This window comes from Equus quagga, chromosome 19, assembly GCF_021613505.1.
Source record: "Equus quagga isolate Etosha38 chromosome 19, UCLA_HA_Equagga_1.0, whole genome shotgun sequence".
NCBI classification, from domain to species: Eukaryota; Metazoa; Chordata; class Mammalia; order Perissodactyla; family Equidae; genus Equus; species Equus quagga.
In genome coordinates this window covers 38,376,507-38,401,495 of record NC_060285.1, presented here as the reverse complement: position 1 = coordinate 38,401,495, position 24,989 = coordinate 38,376,507, and the positions used below count along the sequence as shown (strand labels likewise).

General features: G+C 36.6%; 1 protein-coding gene across 1 annotated transcript in view; it reads left to right on the top strand.

The window, feature by feature from the left end:
- Window positions 1-24,989, top strand: part of OTOGL (otogelin like) — a 143,049-nt gene that overhangs the window by 75,047 nt on the left and 43,013 nt on the right. Inside the window, exons 27-35 of the mRNA XM_046646650.1 lie at window positions 4,724-4,873; window positions 7,086-7,205; window positions 9,931-10,047; window positions 10,933-11,089; window positions 11,682-11,708; window positions 16,186-16,353; window positions 18,074-18,352; window positions 20,327-20,444; window positions 24,891-24,970. Of these exons, the coding sequence (XP_046502606.1) occupies window positions 4,724-4,873; window positions 7,086-7,205; window positions 9,931-10,047; window positions 10,933-11,089; window positions 11,682-11,708; window positions 16,186-16,353; window positions 18,074-18,352; window positions 20,327-20,444; window positions 24,891-24,970 (1,216 nt within the window). The remainder of the gene's footprint in view (window positions 1-4,723; window positions 4,874-7,085; window positions 7,206-9,930; window positions 10,048-10,932; window positions 11,090-11,681; window positions 11,709-16,185; window positions 16,354-18,073; window positions 18,353-20,326; window positions 20,445-24,890; window positions 24,971-24,989) is intronic.

The following is a 24,989-nucleotide window of genomic DNA, read 5'->3' as shown; positions in this document are numbered from 1 at the left end:
CCTCCAATCTAGACTCCTGGTTTCCAGTCTTCATTCCTCCTCTCTAATCCATCCTGCCACACTGCAGCCAAGGTGATTTTTCTAAAATGAAAATCAAACCTCTGTCAGTCTAGTGCTTCAAAACCTTCAAATGACTTCCCATTGCCCTTTCAAGGACTCATCAATCCCATTGCCTACTTAACTCACCTCTCATCACTTTCTGCTTTTAGGACATGTGCCAGAAGTTGGAGCCTTTCTCAGTTCTTCACATGCTCTATGTTCTTTCTCTCACCTCTGGTTCTTCATGAATGCCATTGCTTCCACTTGGATCAGTCTTTCCATTTGACTTATTCCTATGTGATAGGTCTCATCTCATCTCTCAGGGAGCTCCTCCTTCATGCCATCAAGTGCCCTGTTATACGTGAATCACACGAGCGAAATTACCTATGTGGCTGTCTATCTTCTCCATTTTTCTACAAATTCTGTGAGAATTTGGACCATTGGGACCGCTGTCTCCTTTGTTCATCCTTGTATCTTTGGAGCCTGCCCAATTTGAAACAATGAATAACTTTCATTCATTTGTTTATTCATAATGTCTACTGTGTACTAAAATCTATGTTAATTATTGGAACTAACACAATGTAAAGACACTATGCTTGCCTTTAAGGAGCTTATACTCAGGGGAGGAATACATTCAAGTAAATAAGAATGTGCAGTGTGATGTGCCATGGCAGGGGTGTGTATAGGATGGTATGGGAATCCCTGAGAAGAAGACCTAAGCCAACATGGATGTTTGGGGTAGTTGTGAAGAACACAGACTTTGGAGGCAGTCGATGCTGACTTTGAACCCCAGTTCTGTCACCTTCTTGCTGTGTCACTTTGGGCGGGCCCTCGAGGCGCTTAACCTCTCCAAGCTGCAACTTTCCCATCTGGCAATTTGGGAAGTTTACAGAATCGAGTTCTTTAGTTCCTATGAGGATTAAATGAAAGAATGAATTGCAAGAAAAGTCTGTCCTCTTCTTCTTCACCTTCCTTATTTTGGAAGGCTCAGAAGACATGCTCTGGATTAAATGATTTGAACTGAGTCTTAAAGGATGAGTAGGTATTAGCCAGATGAAAAGAGAGAGTAGAGAGGCATTTAATACAGAGGGAGGATCGTGTTGAAAGGAACGGAACTGAAAGGTAAAATGGCATGTTTGGAGAACTGCGGGTGGTTGAGTTTGGTTGAAGAGTGTGGGGATAGTGGAGGGAGGGCGTGGCAGTGAGATTCGGGGAGGAGTGTCCAGACTGACTTCAAGGCAGGGGGCGTGGGGGCGAGGGCAGTAGAACGGAGGCTGATTCCAGACCACAGAGCCTCTTGAATGGTGTAAGATATTTGCGCTTATTTTACAAGTAAGAAATTTTGGAGATGAGAAGTGACATGATCTGACATATGGCCTTTGAAAAGTGGCTTTTTTTTCTTTTTTAGATTTTAAAATAGTGTTTCTAAAAGTTTGGTGTGAAAAACTTCTCCATTAAAATAATCTGGAATATTTATTGTAAGAGCTGATTCTTCACCCCACCTCAGTAATTAGAATGGCTGAGGTTGAGAATGAAAATCAAGATTTTTAGTGGTACCCCAAATTCTTCTGCACACTAACGTTTGAGAACCAGTGCTCTAGAACATACCTTTTATTTCAGTCAGAAACATTGAGACCAACCAGGCAGCGATCAAGTTTTGGGCAAAACAGAGTTTCTGCAGTCACCTTGACATCCTTTTGAACTAATTGCTGCAGTTTAGTATAACCACCAGCCAGATATTCTTTTAGAGGTGAAGGTTCTCTCTAAGAATAGGGATGTGATTCAAAAAAAAAAGAAAAAACTGAAGAGAAAATGGTAAATGCTCTTATGAAAGCAGTTGGACACATTTTTGAAGTGGTAATTACAGCTCTGTGTAACTTTCAACTCCAATTTTCACCTGTAAGCAGATGCTGAAGAATCTCCTTCACGGAGGTCATGATGTATGAAGGAAGATGAAAAGTCATAAAAATAGTTTGATCCTAACAAATCCCCTGCTAGTGTTTGTTCTTGAACATGAAAAGTGAAAATAAGTACCATTTATTTTATGGCAGATGGGTTACTTGTTTAAGGAAAGAAAATAAACCTTTTTTTCTTAATAAATGCGCACTTCTAATTTTATCAAATATGTAAGATATAAACATTTTGTGAATTTATTTAAGCTGTATTTTAAATGCTTTAATTCTCCACAGTTGCAGCTTCTCTTTCTAACATTGCTAGAGTTTGTTTAAAGTGCTATGATTCTCATCTGAGGTGGAGGTGTCTATATTGGGCAATGCATAATATCTCACTCTTCTAAGGAGAAGCATCCTTACTTCCTAATCTGAGAAAAAAGAGAACAGCATCTCCTTTTGACCAGAAGGATTATTTGTCCTGTCATAAACTGCCCTGTCTAACAAAAATGAAGGATTTTACCTCTACAGGCAAATAGGAAAGATGTTTTATATCAGGATAATTGATGCAAAACCAAACTGAAGGAAATCTGATCATAAGATGCTTTATCCAAAATTCATTTTGTGTTCTAGTGGTAAGTCAACCAATCTGAGGGAACTTTAATAGAAAAATACGTGAAAGAATATTTCATGGATTTAAAAGGAGCTAGAAGCTACAAATATTTCATTTACTTGCCTTAATTGTTGCTGGAAGGTGAGACCTGTGAACAGGCCAGTGCAGGAAGGTGTTAAAAATATATGAGTCGTGCCTTGGTCTAGAAGCTGAGGATGCCACCATAAACTTGACAAAATACATCTTTCAAGAAGCTAACATTCGCATGGGGGAAAGATGGATAATAAAGCCAAAGTCAGGTCCGATAATAGAAAGGCACTGAAAAATGTAATCAAAACAATAAAAATAGGTTCTATGGCAGAGAGTGACTTGGGGCAGGACAGGCTACACATTGCATGCACCTAGTGAAAAATGAAAATGCGGGGCCCCTAGTCCAAAACAGGAAAACAATTTTTTCCTTTGTTTTGCAGTCTTTCTTGACCTGTAGTGATGTTTTTTTCTTTATCATTTAATGCCTTGCTCACTAAGGCACAAGGAAACTCCCAGGTTGGGTGCAGACCCTCACAGGCACCCAGGGCCTTGCCCCATACCTCCAGCTTGGCACTTTGGAGTAGAAGGAACTGAGGTCAGGTAGCATCTGTTAATAACATATACAGTTATACACAATATATACTGTCATATACAATATGCTGAGCACTTATAAATATGACCTTGCTCTAGGAGACCGAAAACTTATCATGGCTGTGACTAAGTTTATTTAATTTTCCCTGTGGTACTTTTATAAAAATGTCTACCGCAATATAGTGTTTCCAAACTATGCTTTTATTATTACTTGGAGGAGAAAAATAACCAAACGATTTCATATTTTCTTCACAATTTTTATTTTGCTTCTGGATAAATTTGTTTTACTTACTTTGATTTAACCACGTAATTTTGAAAACTATGTAATTTTGAAGTTGTTATATGAGTTAATTTCAGTGTCAAACTCAGTGTAATCTTTTTTTTTTTTTTAAAGGTTTTATTTTTTCCTTTTTCTCCCCAAAGCCCCCCGGTACATAGTTATATATTTCTCGTTGTGGGTTCTTCTAGTTGTGGGATGTGGGATGCTGCCTCAGCGTGGTCTGACGAGCAGTGCCATGTCCGCGCCCAGGATTCGAACCAACGAAACACTGGGATGCCTGCAACGGAGCGCGCGAACTTAACCACTCGGCCACGGGGCCAGCCCCCTCAGTGTAATCTTTTATAGAGACTAGCCCCTGCTCATAAAGAATATTGGACATCCTCATTTTAGGCTAAAGAGACTCTAAATTTTCCCAATGGGTTCCGTCTCTAGTCTCCCTACTATTATACTTTCTTCACATAAATTATTTTCTTTTAATCTACAAACATGGTCAGTCACTTTCCTATTCAAAAGTACTGAGAATATTTTTCGCATGGAATAACCGCCCTTGACTATACAGGTGTCTTGGTTGCAAAGGATCTCAGACTATGCTTGCCATGGAATCCATACTCTTGTCCTTTGGTGCTCTCCTTAGTCCTGAACAAATCTTAGACTTTCCTGCCCCTTAAGCATTTATTCAAGTGATTCCTTTTGTTTGGAGTGATTTCTTCTCCATTCTCTTTTCCAGCCCCGTACACCTTCCGATGTATGGCCTTGTACAGATCAGTTCATAATCCACCCCTTGAGGAAGCCTTCCTAAGTCCTTTGTCCCTTTGATGGCAGTTCATTCCTCCCCTGCCACGTATATATGTGTGCATGTGTGTGTATGTGTATGTCTGTATATATATGCACAAACACACACACACACACTTTGTGCTTTTGTTGTTCAATTATGCAGGCAACGTCCTACATAGAAATCATTTATTCATCATCAGTATAGAATTTCTGAGTCAGCAGATGTACCCTTTGTGTCCTCTCTGTCCACGCCCTGTTTATCTCTTTTCCGTGTTCAAACACTTTTTCCTCTTTGCTCTTTTATCTGTGTTGAGCCCATCTCCAGTTTGTGTCTCATTACCAATTTTATGTGTTTCCTATTTTATGCATTTGTTTTGTCTTTTACTACAGAATTCATAAAAGACAGGGCCAAGCAAAAATACTAGTACGTGGATATTTATTGGTGGCTATTAACTTAATGTTTACGATGAATTCATTTTTTTCTTTATTTTGTTGTTGTTTTTTAAGAAACGATCAGGGTTTTTTCTGGAAAATAAACCTACATACCAGCTTTGGAAGGCAGGGTACTACATAGTAGTGTACTTTCCAGGGGAAGATATCACTCTTCTTTGGGATACAAAGACAACCATTCATATCAAAGTTGGACCACAGTGGAAGGTAGGTCCAAATGAGATGCAAAAAGTGAAATTACATTTACCTTTTGATGTTTTATGGAAATAAAATGATTGATGTTTTCCTTTAAGAACTAGGTTATATTTTCAGAATTACTAACTCATTCACCAGTGTAGAACAACTTTACCTACCAGGTACAGTGTTGCGTTCAGTTCTCTTTGACTTTAACTTTTCAGTATCCAGTTTTCCAAAGTTACTTGGGTCAGCTTCCTTCTTCCCACCCCCTTCAGTGTGGTCATGTGATATGTTTATAATACACTTAGATTCATTTGTTACAATCTACATTCCATCTTTTCCTCCACATTTTGGATATTTTTTAAAGTTTACCTATAGTAAAATTATTTTTTTAAATGTAAAAAATTTATTCTTATGATCTACAGTTCTATGGATTTTGACAAATGCATGGAGTTGTGTCTCTACCACCACAGTTCTATATAGAACAGATCTATCAACTCCCAAATTTCTCCCATGTCGCCCCTTTATTGTCACCTCCTAACTCTACCTTCCAACCCCTGGCAACCAGTGATCCATTTTCCATCCCTATAGTTTTGCCTTTTCAAAATATAATATAAATGGAATCCTGCAATATACAGCCTTTTGGGTCTGGCTTCTTTGACTTGGCAAAATACATTTAAGATTCATCCTTATTGTTGACTGAATTAATAGTTTGTTCCTTTATCCTGCTGAGTAACATTTTGTTGTGTGGATGTACCAGTTTGTTTTATCTATTCATGGTTGAAGATTCAATCTGGATTGTTTCCAATTTTCAGCAATTTGTATTTTAAATTGTTTTAAATCTTCTTTTCTATTAAATATTGTAGTATTATTAAATATGTGTATTTTAAATGTTTAAAATTTTCTTAAATATTTTAAAGTTGTTTTTAAAACATTGATATATTTTAAAAATCCAGTTTATCTGAAATTGAAATTGAGACTTGTGGATATAATCTGTCACAAGTAAGGGAAAAATCGGGATAGTAACAACATGTTCTCATAAAACTATGGAAAAAATACACATTTAAAAGATTTTGATATATTGCAAATTTGAGATATAATTGTATATTGAAGACATTTTCTTTCCCCTAAGTGAGATAAAGTCCAAAGATCTATTCCTAGGTGTTTGCTGGCTTCTTGCATTTCTTTGGTGAAGATGAAATACTTTTGTCATTGCTATGCTTCTTTAAATATTTTTCTCTACTCTTCTCCATCATTATCCTCCCTTCCCTAGTTTTTGGAAACAAATTAGCCATTTATTTTTATACATGGCCCCTACTGCTGCGTTAAATCTTTGGGTGACCGGTGGTGGAAGTGGATGCTGTCTTTGCATAGATATTGTGCCTGCTGAGAGCAGAGGTCATGGCAGCTGTAATACTAGGGTTATTGTCAGCTTTGCCAGAAACACAGGCCGCCTACTTCACCATTCAAGAAAGGCTATATTCCATTCTCTAGTATGAAGAGAGAGCTCAGTTTGTTTAATTTCAAAGTTTTAAGGAGGATTTCCGTTGTTTTTAGAAGGTCATTCTTTCCTGTACTCTTAGTCTACCTTCTTCCCCTAAGAATGAAGTTTTTCACATTATTTGAGAAAATGCATTGGACATTGTTGATGTAAATAATCCATATGGCACTTGTGGTAAGCATTTCACAACCCATAACAATCTTTACAAAAATTAGGTAAAACTTGGGTTTCCATTATTGTGTCTCATGGTTGCATGATTTGTGAATATTAAAGTTAACTTTTTCTTTAAAAGTTATGTTTTGAATGTTGTGCTTTTCAAATCTGATGTAGAGAAAACTGAATTATTCTTATTGTTTCAACATATATAGTGTTATAAAACCTTAAACGTGTCAGGAGATAGATCTTTCGTCACTAAAAATTTATTTACATATATATATACACACACAGACATACTGTAGTGTTTGTATTATACTTTTCCAAGTTACTTATGTTGTTAGTTGTATCAGTGCTAAGACATTGGTAAGGGTGGAAAGATAAAATTTAGGGAATGATAAAACATTTTTGAGAATTTGAAATAATTGTTAAACTTAATTAAATATGTATGAAATTCCACCTTCTTGAAACATGTTTTAAATGGTTGTGAAAATTCTCAAAATGTCTATTTTAAAATTTTAATGAACATGAGTCCTTAAATGTTAAAATGAGCATAGAATATTCCATGTTAATTTTCTTTTACTTTAGAACAAACTCTCAGGATTATGTGGGAACTTTGACAAATGTACTTCAAATGATATGACCACATCTAATAACTTAGAAGTCAGAAATGCCCAGGTATTTGGAGATAGCTGGGCATTGGGACAGGTAAGTTGAATACATGTGTTTTAGAACTAAACAAATATTTTTTGATATATTTATTCACTGGAACATATGACTCTTACAAGAAAAATTATTTACGTAAAACTATTTTATGTAATATTTGTATAGTAATTCACAGTTGACAAACCACTTTCTCATTTATCTTCTCATATCATTCTTGTGACAACCTTGCAATATGAAGGATATTTCCTCATATTATAGATGAAGAAATTGAGGCTCAGGAAGGTTAAATGATGGGTCTAATATTATAAATTTAGGAAGAAGCAGAGGCAACATTCACATCTTCTAATCTCACACTTTTCATTCCATAGCAAAATGCTTTATCAATCTGTTTGCGTTTCGAATGATGTAACTTTTGCCAACTCAAAGCAAGGAATAAATAAAGGCAGAATTTCTTAACTTGTTAACTCTTAATTTGTTCTCTGGAACATGGCTGTGTGTGGGGGCGTGGGGAAAGGTGGGGAGTGGATTTGTGGTCAACTACCTTTGGGAGCAGTTTGAATAAATTATTAGATATATTTCTTTTTTGAAGGATTTCTTGAAGCATCATAAGCACCCAAGAGAGGGAGTGTTTGAAGTATTTCCCAAACTTAATGGCACAGAAGCAATATTTCATGTATTAGTTTTCAAGGAAAGAGTGTTTTATGGGACACACTGTGAGAAATGATGAACTCAGAAAATTGAGTCAAATTGGAAATTGGTTCTACTATCTTCTACCTTTTTTTAGCCTGTTTTTCTTTCTACTGAAAGGAGTGTCCACAATTTCCTGATTGGTTACTATTTGGTTAGTTACTTTACTACTTTGTCTAATTTATTTAATATATCTAAATCTCTTCAAAAAAATAAAAGAGGACTGGGGCAAACATCTATTCAGTAAAATTTATGCAGCGTATTTCAGTTAGGTCTAAGCTGAAGAGTGTAAAGATTTTATTTTTTCTTGTATAAGATGTCCACTGTATGGAGAGAAACAAAATCCTTTTTATTACAGCCATCAGAGATCCTGTTACATTTAGAAGTTTTTGAAGAAAAACTTGCCTCTTTTTAAATGAATTAAGTAAAAGTTAATTTATAATAATACTTAAATATTTAGACTAATTAAAGAATTTTAAACTCACTAAAAAATGTTTTCTTATACCGTGTCATGGACAAATCCGAATATAAAATTTTTTCGTTCAGTAAGTTTTATTTAGCACTTAGTGTTTTCCAGGTTATATGAACACACAATACGATTAAAATGCAGCCTTTGTCGCTAAGGAATTTAGAGTCTAGGTTAGTAGATAAAGTAGAAAAATTAACAAGGAAATTATGAGATAGGGGCTTTGATAGAGGTGAGCACAATGTGGAGTTAATAATGGTCAAAGGAAGGTTCCTGAAGAAGGTGCCATTGAGCTTGAAAAGTGAAGATGATGGGAAAGAGTATAGCAAGGAAGGAGCGAGCAGCCTTGAGAAGGTGTCAGGAAGACTAGAGTAGGATGGTGCCTAATGGGAATTTCAAGAAGTTCAATATGGTGGTGGGGGATTCTTTGAAATAGGGAACGGCAGGAGTGCAAAGTATGGAGCTGCAAGATGGGAGTGCCAGGATCTGGACTTAAACCCCTATGCTAGTTAGGAGGCTCTTATAATCCAGCTGGCAATGTTAAGTCTGTGGAGACTTAGGAAACTATATGGATTTGAGAGACATAAAAGATTAAAATCATCAGCATCTGTTGAAAGGTCGTGTTAGGAAGGATGGATCTGGAGAATTCAAGAAAGTCTCTTACCTTCCTGGCTTATTGGGTAGATGCTGGTGCTCTTCCCTGAGGCAGGGCAAAGGCAGGGTCGGGGACAGTGGGGACAGGACAACGGTGTAGAGATAAGTACAGGGTAGAATGTGTTGACAGAGAAGTGAAAGAGATGTTTATGTGGAAATGTCCAGTTTTGAGATTCAGGAAAGAGACCTGGGCTGGAAATATGGATTTGGCAGTGACTAGTATATTCAGGCTGTTGAAGCCCTGAGAAGTGTATAGAATGAGAAAAACAGAGGTTTGAGGATCAAGCTTTGCAAAGAAGAGAGGGGGAAGGAGAATGGGGAAGGGCAGCCAACAAATTAGGAGGAAACCCAGCAGAAAATGGTGCTACTGAAAACAAATGAGAGAGATGTCTAAGAGGGGCAAAGTAACAAACAGAATCAAAGGTAGCGAAAGGTCCAGTGAGATGAAGACTGGACAAGCTGCTTTTATATTTAGTAATGAAGAGCTCATGATGACCCTGCCAGGGCGGTTTCAGGGAGGCGAATTAGAAGAGGCAGAGAGCAAATTGCTGAGTGTATGGGAGGTGAGCCTGTAGACACATGACTATGTACAACTCCTCAATGGATGGCTTGTGAAGAAATGAAAGAGGTGAAAATTAAAGGAAAGAAAATCGTTTGTTCATGTAATTTGTTTTTTAGTCACGTAAATGCTACATTTAAGACAACTTAAAAATTATTGACCTCTGCTCTCTCTCTCTAATATTGCATGATTTTAATTGTATGTTTACTTGTTTTCAAAAGTAATGTATGCTATTAACATTGAGTTGGCTGAATGCAGGTGCTTTAGGTATAGTCTGTCTAAAAGAAGCAGAATATGTTAGATGCGACTGTGATGGACGAAGTTAGGATAGGTTACTCTGGGTTCAGCTTCAGAAATCACTCCTCTGAAAACTTTCTTTTCTCCCTTAATCTTCTCAACAGTGTGAAAGCCCAAGTGAATCATTTAAACCCTGTGAAGCACATCAAAACAAGTTTCCTTATGCCAAGAAGGAGTGCTCCATCTTGTACAGTGATGTTTTTGCTCCTTGCCACAATGTGGTAAATGAATACTTTAATAAACTTCCAAATTCATGTGGGTACTGCTGCATCTATAATATTGAGATGAACAGGACAAATAATTGAGTTGGCCATTGGCTTTTCAGGTGTACTGCCTAACCATTGGTAGGAGGACAAAGTTGGTAGTTTGTTTTTCTGTAGAAGTGATGAATTTAGTTGATTTACTTTCTCCCTCACTCCATCTTATTTAACAACATACATTTGTACAGAATATTTGTAATAATCTGTTTTAGTGTATGAAGCATTTTTACATACATCATCAAAGCCATAAATGATTGACCAAAGTTGTAAATGTTTTTCTCCAGATAATATTGCCAAATAGGCATTCTTCTCCTCAACCCAAAATTTAATTTAAAAGTATTACTAATGGCACAGTTAAAATGGGTTTAGAAGCCCATCACATGATGGGATGTGATTTATTTAGAAATTTAAATTTCTAAATGCCTTTCTAACAGAAAACTTTTAGGTCTCAATAGAAGTTTAGAAAATAGTTTGATATTCATAAAAATCAAGTAAAAGTACAATTGGTAACAACATTCCTTTAATTCTGTGTGAATATACCAATAAGGAAACAATGAACATCTACAAAATATTAATCTGTTATATTGCAGATCCTGAAATTGTATTGGTTTGTAAATACCCTTACATGTTTTGCTAGCTCTTTGAGCTTACATTGGCTTAATCAATTCCTTTCTCCTTTGAGCAATATAGAGGGTGAAGATATTGAGAATTTTCTAGGTGACAGTGTTAAGCTGATAATTTCAAGTGTTGAAACTCTTATCAGTTAGTTTTCTTTTAGAAGGTTGAATTTTAATCAATTATAGCTAGTACTTACCAAAACTGTTTCATCTTTCACTTCATTTTCAGATTGATGTTACTTCTTTTGCCAAAAATTGCCATGAAGACACATGCAACTGTAATCTTGGTGGGGATTGTGAATGTTTATGCACGAACGTAGCAGCGTATGCATACAAGTGCTGTCAGGAAGGGGTATCGGTTCACTGGAGGTCATCTACTATCTGTTGTGAGTACCCACTTAGACCATCATAGGTGGCAACCTTATAAGAAGATCTATATTAATTGTCTTATCATAGAACTAGCAGCATGGGACTCTTGGAAATAGACTTTTCTTAAGATGACTAAATTTTATATTCTTCACAATGGAGATAAATTGTAGTATAGCTAAAGGATTTGTAAAAAGAAAAATTTAAGATAACCATCCTCAGAGAAATTGTTTATGACTCCATTCTTCTTATGGCTGTGAAGTTTCACTGTCCTGACTATAGGAAACATATTTTTAAAAACATCATTTTGAATTTGGTTTCAGATTTAACTCTTTAAACTTTTCATTTACTTGTGTAGATGGTAAGTCATCTGAAGAGCAGCTTATGATTGTAACACTTCCAGTTGTCATACCTATAAATTGATCTTATGAAATTTCATTAGTTACAACACAACACTCTTAAAGAATTGTCTTTGCTCAAAGGAAGTTCCCAAATAATGATGTCACTCTGCGTTCTTACACTCTGTCATTGATAAACATGTGACCTTATCACACACATTTAGGTAAGTGGTCAGAGTATTATATAGTTTAATATTTCTTTTTTTTCTTTTAGCACTTGATTGTGAATATTACAATGAAGGTATGTGGCATTTAAAAACTATCACTATAGTATTTTATTAAATGTATCTTCAGATTGAAAGTTTTTGAACAACTTTGCTGGGAACAAAGTATGACTAGTCCATAATTTGGTATATAGCTAAATGAAAGCCTTTGCGTGCTAAAATATGTCTAAATTTCGAAGTATTTGCGTTAAAATTTATTCCCTGCAAAATAAAAGAACGTGTAACTAAGTTCTCAGCACCTGAGGCCCTCAATAATTTTTGAATGAAATGAATGAATGAATGAGTAAAGTTACCTAATTTTTTAGGTAAAAAGGATGAAAGATACACCAAATGCATAACTTTTACCATTATATGTAAATATAGACGTTATGAAAACTTTTATTACGTTTTAGAAATCAAAGAAACAAATTATAAATGTGATGATAATAATATAAAGAATTTATTTGCCTCTCTCTGTAGGCAAAAATAATTAGTTAAATACTGTCGGAATGAGAGCTTACCTTTTTAGTAATGGTAATGGAAATCTCCTAGCCCCATCAAGCATCCAAATTTGCAATGAGAAGTGTAAGAGGAGGTGCTGCCTAAAATTAAGGCCTAGATGTAAAAGACAGAGGTTATATCCTCGGTGAAAATGCCAAGAGTCAGCAGAATTGGAGCCTCCTTTTCATCAAACCTGTTTAATGAGGAAGGCATAGCCACTTAGACCTAATTTCAGACAGGTATGATGATCCAGGAAGGTGACCGGTGCCAGTGACTGGACAAGCTCTGGACCCATGATGGACAAGTTAGAGTAATAGTTATAGGAAAGCTGAGCCATTGAAAAAGACCCAAGCAACCAACCCAAGGCATGTTTGGTAATTTATTGAGCCAGGGAGAAATCTGCTTGCTATAAAAGTCCAAAGAAGGCCAGAAAATTTTAGAGAAATAGAGATGATGAGTTAAAAAGAAAATGGACATTTGAGTTTTCGGTTGTTTTATTACATTTACGGAAGTTTGATGGGGGAAAAAATTCAACATTAAAAACATTCTGTGATAGTTAAAGAAAATCTAAACCAAAAATATTTCCTTCTTAGGGTTTTAAACACACTCACACACACACCCAAACACAGTCCACATCAATCCTTTGAATTCCATGCTTAAAATGAGACTGATTGCCTAATATTAATAACAGTAAGAATAACAATAACTTTTATTATATTACTTACTTTACTTATACCATATAATTTAAGCTTCAAAAAATGCCACTACGATAAGTGTTATTAACACTTTACAGAAGAGGAAACTGAAGCACAGAGGGAGAAGATAACTTGGCCAAAGTCACCTAGCCTAAATGTCGTAAACTGGACTTCGTAAACAATCTGAGTTCAGAATCAAGGGGCCTGACTCTATGCTACACTGCCTAGTGTGTGGTTAGCACATCCTGGTCCAAGAAGGATCACCACACATCTTTATCATGTGCTCCACACAACACACACAGACATCAATTTGAGAAAATGCTCGAATAACTCCTTCACTTAAGAATTCCTGCCTCACACAGTTCTGCTGTGAAAATCTCCATCTGTGCCTTGTCTTTTCCAGTGTTCCTTCTGCAGTCCCTTCCAGAAGCAGAATTTTCTGTGAATATTCAATTTCTACCTCTTGCTACTTAGTGCATTTTCCTTTCTGTCAACAAGTCTGGGGCACTTCTAGCTATGGTTCTTGTCTCTAATGTGTTACACGAGTCTTCCAACCAGTTCTTCTAGTTCCATTTGTAACACTGCATTGGTCATATTCAGAGGATGGACACAGGGCACGTGGCCTTCCGGAAGCACTGATAGACTCAGAGGAGTGACGGGGAATGTACTTCCTATAATCACAGTAATACGGAAAAGCATCAATCTGCCAAGGAGAGTACGAGTTTGTAAAAATAATGTAATGAAGGTAGATGATTGAAAGAGAATATAGAACTGTGGAAATTGTTGGTAGTAGTAATGAAAAGAAAATTATTTTAAATTATTATTCTTAATTGTTTTCATCCCAAATAATTTCACAGCTATTGTAAATTTACCTAGTCTTCTTTGGATATTCATAGCTGACGTATTTCTCCTTTTATTTACTACATACTGGACGCTGTTATTGAAATACTTATTATTTAAAACTAATGCAGACATAAATAATTGTGATTCTGTAGGAGGAAAATTAAAAACGAGTTGGAGAATTTAGAGGTAACAGTACAAATTATCTCAATAATCCTTAATACAGAGACTGTATGTATTGTCTTCATATTCATTTTATGACATTTGCTAAAAATATAAAGAGTTTATTGTTATTGCCATAGGTGAGTAAAGACTTCAATATCCTGCTAAGGATTCTTGTGCAAGTTTTAAGTTCAGAGTGATTTTATTAGGTAGGACATGCTTAATGCTGCGTTTAAACAACCACTGCAGGAAATGATTGCTTTTAGCAGATGGTCAAATTATACTTATTCCCGCAGAAAATTAATGATAAAGTCAATGACTTTTGTCTGTCAATTGCTGGTGAAAATGCATGAAAGTAATCCAGACGCAAGATATCAATCAACTGGGAGTCAATTCAGAAGCTTTCGATTTTTATACCATTGGATTTCTCAGACAACAATTGTCTCAGGGTTGCTGCAGTAGGGGCTTGTGCAGTAGGGAGAGAAGATTCTGTTTAGGTGCCTGTTTCCTTTCTCCTATTCTAATGCTGAATATTTGTGAGGGCATTTCAAACCTCCAAGTTGTAGTTGTTTATATATGTCTTCTTCATTTTGAATTGTATCTCATGATGATTTACATATTTATCTACTTATTTATATATTTAAACAAATCAATATATTTATAAATTGAAGTAAATTGCATTTTGGAAGTCTTTGTTCCTTTTGTCTTTCCTAGAAGACAAGGCAGTAGGTGGTGGAGACTAATGATACAGTTTTCTTTGGTGGTTGTAGATTTGGGCTCATGGGGAAACACTGTGTGTTGTGTACATTTGTAACAGCGTCGGGGACCTCACTGCTGCCTGGCTCATAGAGAAATTCCCCGCTGTGTCTGCTCAGTTCCCTGTTGGTGTAGGGGCAAAATTCTTTCAAGTGTCCATCTCTACTCAAGGTGTCCAAGACCCTGATAAAGCTCTTTTCCTCATGCCTTTGAAGTGCCTCTAGCTGTTCACTGATGAGGTGTCCCAGCTGATGAGTCAGTAGAAGAGACAACACTGGAAGATAACTTATCCTATGAGTCTCTGCCTCTTCTCCTGGGCCTCATGATGGAAATTTTGGTTCTCGTTCTCCTTTCTACTTGAAAGGTTTTTGACCCTTTAGTCAAATGATCTTCTCCCTTTCTCTCAGGGCGTGTCTTCAGCCTGAAAGGGAAAAAACCTACTCCTTGGATTTCTTTGAACTTTTATTTCCCTCTGTGTTAAGAGTAGACTGGGAAAGGAAAATTGTCCTTGAGATAAAATTAAAGAAAAGAAGAGAAGTGAAATTCACTGAAAGCAACCAGATTAATCTTTTATGATATCAACTACTACACGTGTATTAGCATTTTACATAACCTACAACATAAAAATATACATGTACCTGTAAAAAGTCTACAGCTGATACTTATGTAACTTAATTTTGATGATTTAGAAGAAACTTCAGAGTTTGTAGTATCTCAGTTATATTAAGAACATTAAATGGCAGAGAGATAGGGTTGAAAGTAAACTGACCTTATTATCATGAAATCTAACTCATAAAAATTTTTTACTATTAGTCAACTTGTTTATAATTTATATACTTCTCTTTATAAGATGAAGTTTGCAGAAAAATTATTCTGATTGAATTTCAGGTTTGGTTCTATTTTACTATAGTAAATATTTCCTACCTTGTATGCAACGATTTAAGAGCATGGACAATGACAGAGTTAGTAAAAAGATCTTCGATTTCTGTTGCGCTTCAGCTTATTTTCTTTTTTACAAATGTGCCTCTCTGGTGAAATTCAATAATTCCCAGAACAGTAGAATGTTGTATATCATGTCTGTGAATTCTGTTTTCATGTAACACAACCTACTAGGGAGAGAAGGTTTTTAGAAGACTGTCAAAATATCTGGCCGTTGATAGAGTTAAATTTATGTTTGCTAAAGGAAAGTAGAATCTTGAAATATTAGAGTAGAAGGTTAGAAAAACTCTTTCATCTAGGTGAGAAAACATGAGGTCCATAAAGCTTAAATCAACCTCATATCTGGCACTGAGTTACATGTACATATACGCATTTGTATGTGAGTGTGTATATATATATATATATGTATATTCTAAATTACATAATTTAAATAATGTATATATTCTAAATCATTATAATATATTATTTTTTAAACAGTTCAGTTATTTTGCTAGTGACAAATGTTTAAATGTTCAATAATTTTTGAAGTATCTTTTGTTATTAAAATTCATTCCATTGAAATGACAACTTGAAATGTAAAATCCTATGCCAATGTATAATTCTCTTATTTGTATTTAAATAGGGCTTGGAGAAGGACCATACATGCTGGCAAGTTATGGGCAGAGTGGCCTTGTTCTGGGGGCCAATATAAGCAGTAAAAGCGTTTTCTCTTTGCCAAGAAGTAGTATTCATGGCAATTTATTTTTTAGTTTTATGATCACTCCAGGTCTTTTCAAAGAGAAAGCATCATGTAAGTATAATTTCCAATGGAAAATAAGAATTTAGTTTTCCATTTACCTTTTTTTCATTTATTCATTCACTAAATATTAATTTGGGATCTAATATGTTTATGGCATTTTTCTAGGGGCCCTAAAGGATATAAAGTGAGACACTGGTACCTCCTATCTCTTTCGTATATGAAATCATTTCTTTGTGTATCTATTGGCATATGGATGTTAGAATTGTCATTGTTTGATTGAGTTTTTGGTCCCAAATAAAGCACAGCTTAAATTTTCGCAGCATTAATCACAGAACTTAATTTGAAATTTTTGAAAAATAGTCCACTGATAGCTAACATTTGAAGGAATTTAACACCAGATTAAAGTAAAAAAAAATTGTGATTTGACATCAAAGAAGTCAAACATGAAGAGCATAAATCAGAGTCTAGACAGTTGTTGAGACTGTTATCCTTCTGTGGCCTTGTCCCTCCTGGTGTCTGGCCCATGCTTACTGGTTTGCACCTGCAGATCTATAGTGAGCATATCCACTTGGCACCTGTTCTGACTGGTGGTGGTTGTCCTCTTCTGATCTGATATGCTCAGGCTACAGAGTTACTCTACTAGCCCTCCTTAGAACCATGCATGGTGTGTTGTATAAGCTTAGGAAATATTTCTGGAATGAATGAATCCAACTTAACTTTCGCTTATTCTGAGAAATCTCCTGATTCTCTAGTTAGAATAAATTGCTTCTTTCTTGTAAAGAGAGCTCCTTTAGTTCTTTTCAATCTGTGAAAACACCTATTGCACACAGAAGTTCTAATTTATGTGTTATATATTTTTTCTCTTATAAAGATTTCTTTTATTCTTATTTGCATCTTCCAGTGGTCAGCAGAGGGACTTGCAAGTTTAGGACACAATAAATGCCTTTGGAATAATATATTGGATTTGAGAGAGTTCTTCATTGTATGATTTACAATAATTAATGCATTTAATAGAAAAATTCTAGTGGATTTAAAGAAACTAAGACCTAAAGAAATTAAGGCCGAAGAAATTAAATCCAAAAATCTCAATTAAAAAATTTTTATACCATGGGATTTACAAACATAAGGGAAACATTTAAAGCACGTCACAAAAAAGGATAACACTTCTTAAATTCTGTAGTTGTTTGTTAGCCATTTGATCATCTATTGGGGAATAGACAACTGTGTTGAGCAAATAGTCTTTTCTTAATGCAGTAAAATCACTTGCAAGATCATTTGCTCATTGAGAACCCAGTGATATTGAAATGCAGTGCCATGCCTAAATTGATCTGTTTCTCTATTCTCTTATTGTTTTCTATCATCTGGCTTAGCCATTTGTAGATTGCATGCCTTTGAAAATGTTAAAGCCTACAAGTACAAATATATATCCAATTCATCATTCAATTACTTGTATGAAAGTGTACGTTCTGGGGTCCTAAGTTGATATCTCTTTTTTTCCCCAAGGACATGATACATTATTTAAAAAATAGAACTCATCAAAGACTGATTTTTTTTTGGAGCTGTCACTTATTCATTTCATTAAAATACTTCCTTTTCTTTAAAATCTTATAATTCATTTCTGAAATTGTTGAGATTGGTGTTAATTATGTATGGCAATTGCTCAGGTCTATTTTTGTCAACTTTATAAATGAGTTTTATAATCCCACTGTTGACGATCTGCTTTCTCCAGAGAACCCAGGGGTTGTCAAACACTCTGCTCTATCTTTTACAGCACTGGCACTTGTTTCCTTGGAATCTGCTGAAAGGCCAAACTACTTTCTCTATGTCCATGATGATGACACTCTGAGTCTGGAACTGTGGAAAGCAAATTCAGCCTTTCATCAGAGAGCCACATTTTTCCACCATCAGGGCCTCTGGATTCCTGGTTACAGTGCATTTGAGCTATATAGCAAGAAAGGATTTTTCATCATACTCACAGATTCTAGTATCAAAGCATCAAAATATGATGATTCTGAAGAATTTAAACGTTCAAGTAGCTTCAGCATAGAAGGTATGCTGAATAGATAATTCAAAAGGAGAATAGATAATTTACATAATGGCAGAATATTTATCAGGTTTTGATTTTTAAGTCATTCTTAATGGAGTATAAGTGGATAGAGTTGTATGACACTCCTTGAGTAAGTTTCTTAACCTCTCTGTCCTTCAGTTTACGCATCTGTAAAATGAGAGAACAATACCTACTTTATAGGGTATTGAGTTACATAAATTAATTGGTAAAATGCTTAGAACAGCCTTAAATAATGTTATGTTTAATTGTTGCCCCAGTTGTTACTCTCAGTGCTTTCTGGACTCTGGAACTGGAGCTCACCCATGTCTCATGGGTGTCTAGTGTTTCCATGTACTTTTTGTTTCCTAGAAGACAACTTCTCAGTAACCTGATTCTTAATGATAAAGACAACATATTTATCTCTGTCTTTTGAATAGTAGGGTGTCCGGTTCCACAGACTTCTAGATTTCCCTGGTTCAGTAGAAGCCTGTTCTTATTTCTAGGGATCCTTATAGTTCTACAGCTATTGAATTTTCTGAATTTCAGAGAGGATCCTCATCCAGTGTGTAAAAGTTATGCTTTATTTTCAAAACCTAGGAGTTTGATATCTGCCTTGGTCTCCAAAAAAATTGTTTCATTCTAACCAACTCTCTAAATCAGTCTAAGAGAGCTAGTCACTTGCCTTTTTTGTTGTGGATAAATTTCTATAAATCAAGAGAGTCTGGATTTTAGAGAATTCAAATTGAGCCACAAATTTTTGTCTATTGAATAGGGTTCCTATATTCATGAGAAAAGAGTCAATGACATGTCTATACAACATTCTATAGAGAGATGTGATAATTTTACTTGAATTTCCTTCAGAGTTGAACTTCACAAGCCTCTGTTTCCCCTACAATCTAGAAATCTGCTCCATTAGCACCAGACCTACTGGCCCCACCTGAGCTTTGAACAACCGCAGCCAATGGCATCATCAGAGTCTCAGAAGCTTATCTTTGCGGGCTTCCTAAATCTGGAAACTCTAGGGGTCTACTCTAGTCTTAGAACTAATCTTCTCCCAGAACTCATGATCCCAGTAACCCAGGACTAGCACTTATTCTACTATTTAGATGCATAGAGACCTTCCAGAAAGTCTTATTTTCCTTCCCATACCTTGGAACTGAATTCTGTATCCAGATTGCAAGAAACATAACCTTTCCCCTGAATGTTCTCCCATATGGAGCTCTCCTCCTCAGAGATAGTTTTGGACTGCAGCAGGAGGACTGATCTGTGATGTGAGACGGGGAGGGTATGAGCAGAGTTTGAAGGAGAAAAATCTTCAGTCAAGGGAGGTTGGATAACGGCAAACATGTATTATTAAAATCCATTCATTTATTTTTTTGTCATAAAAAAATACTTACCTTCTACAAGGCAATATGCTAAGTTCTCTGAGAAGAACAAAGATGGAGTGTTGTCTCTAGGTTTGATGTCAGGAAACATGTCTTTGGGCTTGTCATTTTCCTAATTGCTTGAACTCGGCAAGCCGCTTGCTTCTCTGAGCCTCAAGTTCTTCATTTGTAAAATGGAAACAATATCTACTCAACAGGGTTGTTGCAAGGATAAAATAGAATAACGGACAAAACATTACTTTGCAAAATATAAAATTCCAAACAGGTGTTTGGTGTTATTATGATATGCAGATCAATGAGAGCCCACTACACAGAAAGAAAGGAAGATTGAGAATTTTCCTTTGCCTCCTCCAACACTTTGCTTTTTTAAATATTTGGAATATAGACTAACATTTAGATATTCAACCTGAGCGTGAAATGCTTTGATCACAAAGGAATTACAGGGCATTTTTTTTTTTTTACCAGCCCTGTCTTTCCCAACGCATTATGGTCAAAGAGGAGTAAAACTTTAGAAGAGTTACTATCGTAAATCACTATTTTTCAAGCTGTACATTAAAAATATACATAATCTAAACTTTATTTTTTTCCCCAGAAATCCAGGCAATAGTGCCTTACAGGAGGATGTGTGAATGGAGATATGAACCTTGTGCCACTCCCTGTTTTAAAACGTGTAGTGACCCTGAAGCACTAGCATGTAAATTTCTTCCACCGTAAGTCACGTTTAACTATTCAATTAGCAAATTCCAGCATTAGCAGATTTGGCCCTCAGTGAATGTTTTTAGATTAAAAAACATTCTCAAGAATAATTTGTATCTGATATATGTGTGTATATATGTGTATATATATATACACACACACACACACACATATTCTCATTCATGAATTTATTTCATTTTATTCAAGCAGTAGTTACTGAGAGTCTGCTATATGTGCTATGTGCCAGGAATTCTTCTAGCTGCCAGGGACATAGTTCTGAACAAAACAGATGAAGTTATCTGGCCTTAGGTAGCTTACATCTTGGTGCATTGAGGCAGAGAATAAAATAAAAATGTAAATATATAATGCAATATATTGTTAGATGGTGATATGTATTATGGAGAAAAATAAAGGAAGATGGGGGAGACCATCTTGGGGGAGACAACCGTGTGTGTGTTTGCTAATTAATATAGGCTGGTTAGGGAAAAACATGCTGACAAGCTGGCATCTGCTCAGAGAGCTGAAGGAAGGGAGGGAACTGGCCACTGGATATCTGGGGAAAGAGCCTTTCAATCTGAGAACAGTGCAAAGGTCCTGGGGTAGGAATGTATTTGAGGATAAATGAGGCCAGGTATTTGGAGCAAAGTGAACAAAACTGAGAGAGGTGGGAGATGAAACTAGAGAATCATAGTGGTATGCAAATCAGATGGGGCCTTGTAGCCCATTGTGAGGACTTTGTCTTTTTCTCTGAGTAATGTCCTGGTGTATTTTCAGCACAGGAGCGACACGATCTGACTTATGTTTTAAAAAGTTTACTTTGGCTCTTGTATTGAGTGTTGGGGAGGGGAAACACAAGGGCAGAACTGGTTGGTAATACAGATAAGACACGAAGGAGAATTGATTGAGGAGGTTGCTAGCCCTGGAGGTTAGAAGTGAACAGATTCTGGGTATATTTTGCACTCGGGCTGCTGATGGATTTAATATCAATTGTGAGAGAAAGAGAAGTTCAGCACCCCAGTTTGAGTCTCAGCAATTTGTAGGTTTCAGGACCCTATGCAATTGCCACTTTTGTGGTCAAAATTGGTCAAATATAAGCAAATTCAAACGACTCAGTTTAATGGAAGGGCTGAGTTACCGCTGACGGGGGTAAGGACGACGTTGGGAGGAGCCGTCTGGAGGACAAGTCAGGAGTTTGGTTTTGAGCATTTTAAATTTGAAACTGAAAAATGTTCACTGAATTTGGCAATCTGGAGAATGAGAAGAGGCAAAATGAAGCAGAGAATGTAAACAGCTTTTTTTTTTGTTTTTAAAGGAGTTTTGCTGTAAGAGGAGAGGAATGGAACATTAGTAGGAGGGAATATTTTTAAGAGTCATTTTACTTTAGGCGTTTATGAGCTTTTATTCTACGACAAACACTGGCATTACAGACGGTCTTGGGAGTGTGAACGAATGAGATGCAGCCCCTCTTTCAGGGAGCTCCGCGTCTTTAGGAAGAAGACAGAAACAAAAGCAGACAGTGCCAATACAGCGGAAAGAGGACTAGAGGAATAACAACAACCATTACCACGTTTATGTATTCACAGCATGACTATAGAATAGGTAATCTCATTATTCCCATTTCAGAGGAGAAAATCAACCGAGGCGCAGAGACATTACACAGTTTGCCCCAGGTCACACAGTTTGTAGGCAGAGCCAGGGTTTGAGCTACTACACCCTGGTGGGTAACAAGTGCTGTGGGAGCAGAGAGAAGGAAATGATATTTCTGTTTATTTTCTTGAAAATAAGAACAACCGATTCTTTCTGGAAAGGAAATATCTTCACCATTCACTTGCACCCCTCACACTCACACACCTATCTCCTTTCCCTCACGTAGCCGTTAGGAGTGGGGGAAAAAACTGGGCCCATTAGTGAGGAGCAGGAAAGGAAAGGAAGGAAGGAAGAGCAGAGAGCATGACTGGCCCCGGCGCTGGGGAGGAAATGGAGTTATATTTTGAAGTGGCATTTGGCTAGTTTATTACTTCCTGTGGCGTACTCAGTCTTGGAGGTGGTTGAATCCAGATTCTCAATGCCTCCATTGTTTGGTCTGTAGCTGTCCCGAAGTTTCCTTTTTGGTATGGTCAGGACACAGAGAAGAGCGTCAGGATGGAATTTCACCCCGCCAAGCTGTTTTTCATCTCTGCCTTCATCACTATCTCCTTTCTACTTCTCCCCGTCTCCTGCACCCAGGCGCCTAATTATTGCTCCTCCTCATACTTGAAGCCCTGAGGGGACACTCAAGTACTGAGCTGGGGCTTTAACAAAGCCCTGTACCCCTCCTCCAAGTCCCCAACAGAACCACCACCCTCGTTCTAGACGATTGCAGTTTCTGGCACATAGCAAGTGTTAAAAATAAAAATATCTAGTGGAAATGAGAACTTTTATGAGAAAAGATGCCAACTAGCGTGCTGTAGAGCCCATATGTAAATAGAGTTATTCCTATTGTATATTATACCTATCACAAGAACCGTTCTGCGTCCGTTTTGCCAGTCAGAAGTCGAGTAGATTACCAACAGTATGACAAAATAAACAGGAACCTGCTATGTGCGACCAGTGAGTCATTTTAAAGGAATAAGTTACTGATTTTGGAAAATATTTTAAGAGGATGGCTGTGCTTTTGACTTACATGAAACAATTGCAAATAATTGAGTTAATGATTCAGCATAAAAATGATGTTTATTTAACTTAACGGTAATCAACTGGCCCTAGTCTTTTCAGCAATCTAGTAACTCTAGTTTCTCTTTTTTGCCTGAGAGTTTAGAGTAGAACAGGAATATCATATACTGGTTAGAGTTTTATGGTTCAAGTTCATTTTATGAAATAAAGAATTGGTCACAGAGGCTGAGCTGTTTATGTTTAAAAAGATCGTTAGTATACAAGAGGTGACTAAGTGGGTTTCATGTTAAAAGGGAAATTAGCTTTTCTTGGTTTTTAAAGTGTCTGGATGCCCTTCCATGAACAAGCGGCCTCTGGTGGCATCACTTACTCCAGTGTCAAGTTCCTTTCCATCCTGTATTGGAAAGAGGCCTTGAATATTTTTAGTCCAAATTCTTGCTTTACAGATGAGGCAACTGGAATTGTTTTTTGTTGTCATCATTGTTCTTGGTTTTTTTTGGTGAGGAAGATTGGCCCTGAGTGAACATCTGTTGCCAATATTCCTCTTTTTTTTTTTTCCCTTCCAAAAGCCCCAGTATACAGCTGTATCTCCTAGTTGTAGGTCATTCTAGTTCTTCTATGTGGGATGCTGCCACAGCATGGCTTGATAAACAGTGCATAGGTCCGTGCCCAGGATCCGAACCAGCAAACCCCAGGCAACTGAAACAGAGCACGTGAACTAAGCAACTCGGCCAAGGGGCCAGCTCCTGGAAATGTTTTAAAATATTAAAAATATTCTTATAGCTGACTAGGGTATTTGAGAGGCAGATAAGCAAGCCTTTTTATAACAACGCATAAATTGTTGAGAATGGTGCATCAACTCTCTCTAGTATGTATGAGTCTAATAATTGGTTGTACATGAAGGATTACATTTATTTCCTTTGAATAAGAATAAATTGGACTCTGAGCACCAATTGGACAAGAAGAAAGGTGTAATCTCAGTTATTATCTTGGCTTTAATACCCTTAGGGGAAAAGCATTCAGGATGGTCCCTCCTGTCTTTGGCCCATGATACCCAAGCCTATGACTTCTTGAAATTTGGAACTCTTACTTTGCCTCTGTGCCACACACAAGAACTGGATATCCTTACAAAGACCAGATGGCTTGGGGCTTGAAATCTGGTCTCCTTAGGCTTGTAAACAGCCATCTTCTCCCGGGACACTGCCACAAATTTGGGCACAGGTCCTGATGCTCTTAGGAACTACAGCCTCTACTCCTCCCGCCTTGTTGTCAAAGACAAACCATGTCCCACCTCCATCTCTGCCACCCTGAGGGTCCTCATGTGTTTTCAGTGACTTTGGGCCTTAACAATAGGCAGAGAGAGCCACTGAAGATTCTGTTTTTATTCCACCAACATCCTTAAGGCAAGGATATTCAAAGAGCTTGTCTACCTTCTTGAGTGTGGGGGAGCACAGGAGTGGGAAGTAACAGTACAATGACTATAGATGAAAACCACACTAAATGATTCTTCTACATGTCTACTCGTTTATTGAACATGAGCTTAGTGTGTCCCAAACATAAGTGTATGATTTGAATTTTCTGAGTTCAAATTCTGCCTTAATCATGTATGATATCCTTTTATCATCCACTAGCTTGTGATTTCATAAAATGAGTTCACATAATGGAGTGTAGTAAGTGGAGCATTCCTTAGTGCTTAACAAGGAGAAGAGAAGAATTTTAGGAAAAATATATCTTAGTTGCATGTATTAAATGCAGTGTATCTTTTCTATTTTAAGCTTTTTTCACTTTGATTTTTTTTTCATGTGAAGGGTTGAAGGATGCTTACCTTACTGCCCCAAAAATATGATCTTTGATGAAGTCACCCTCAAATGTGTTTATCCAGGAGACTGTAAGTGTGAATCTTATTT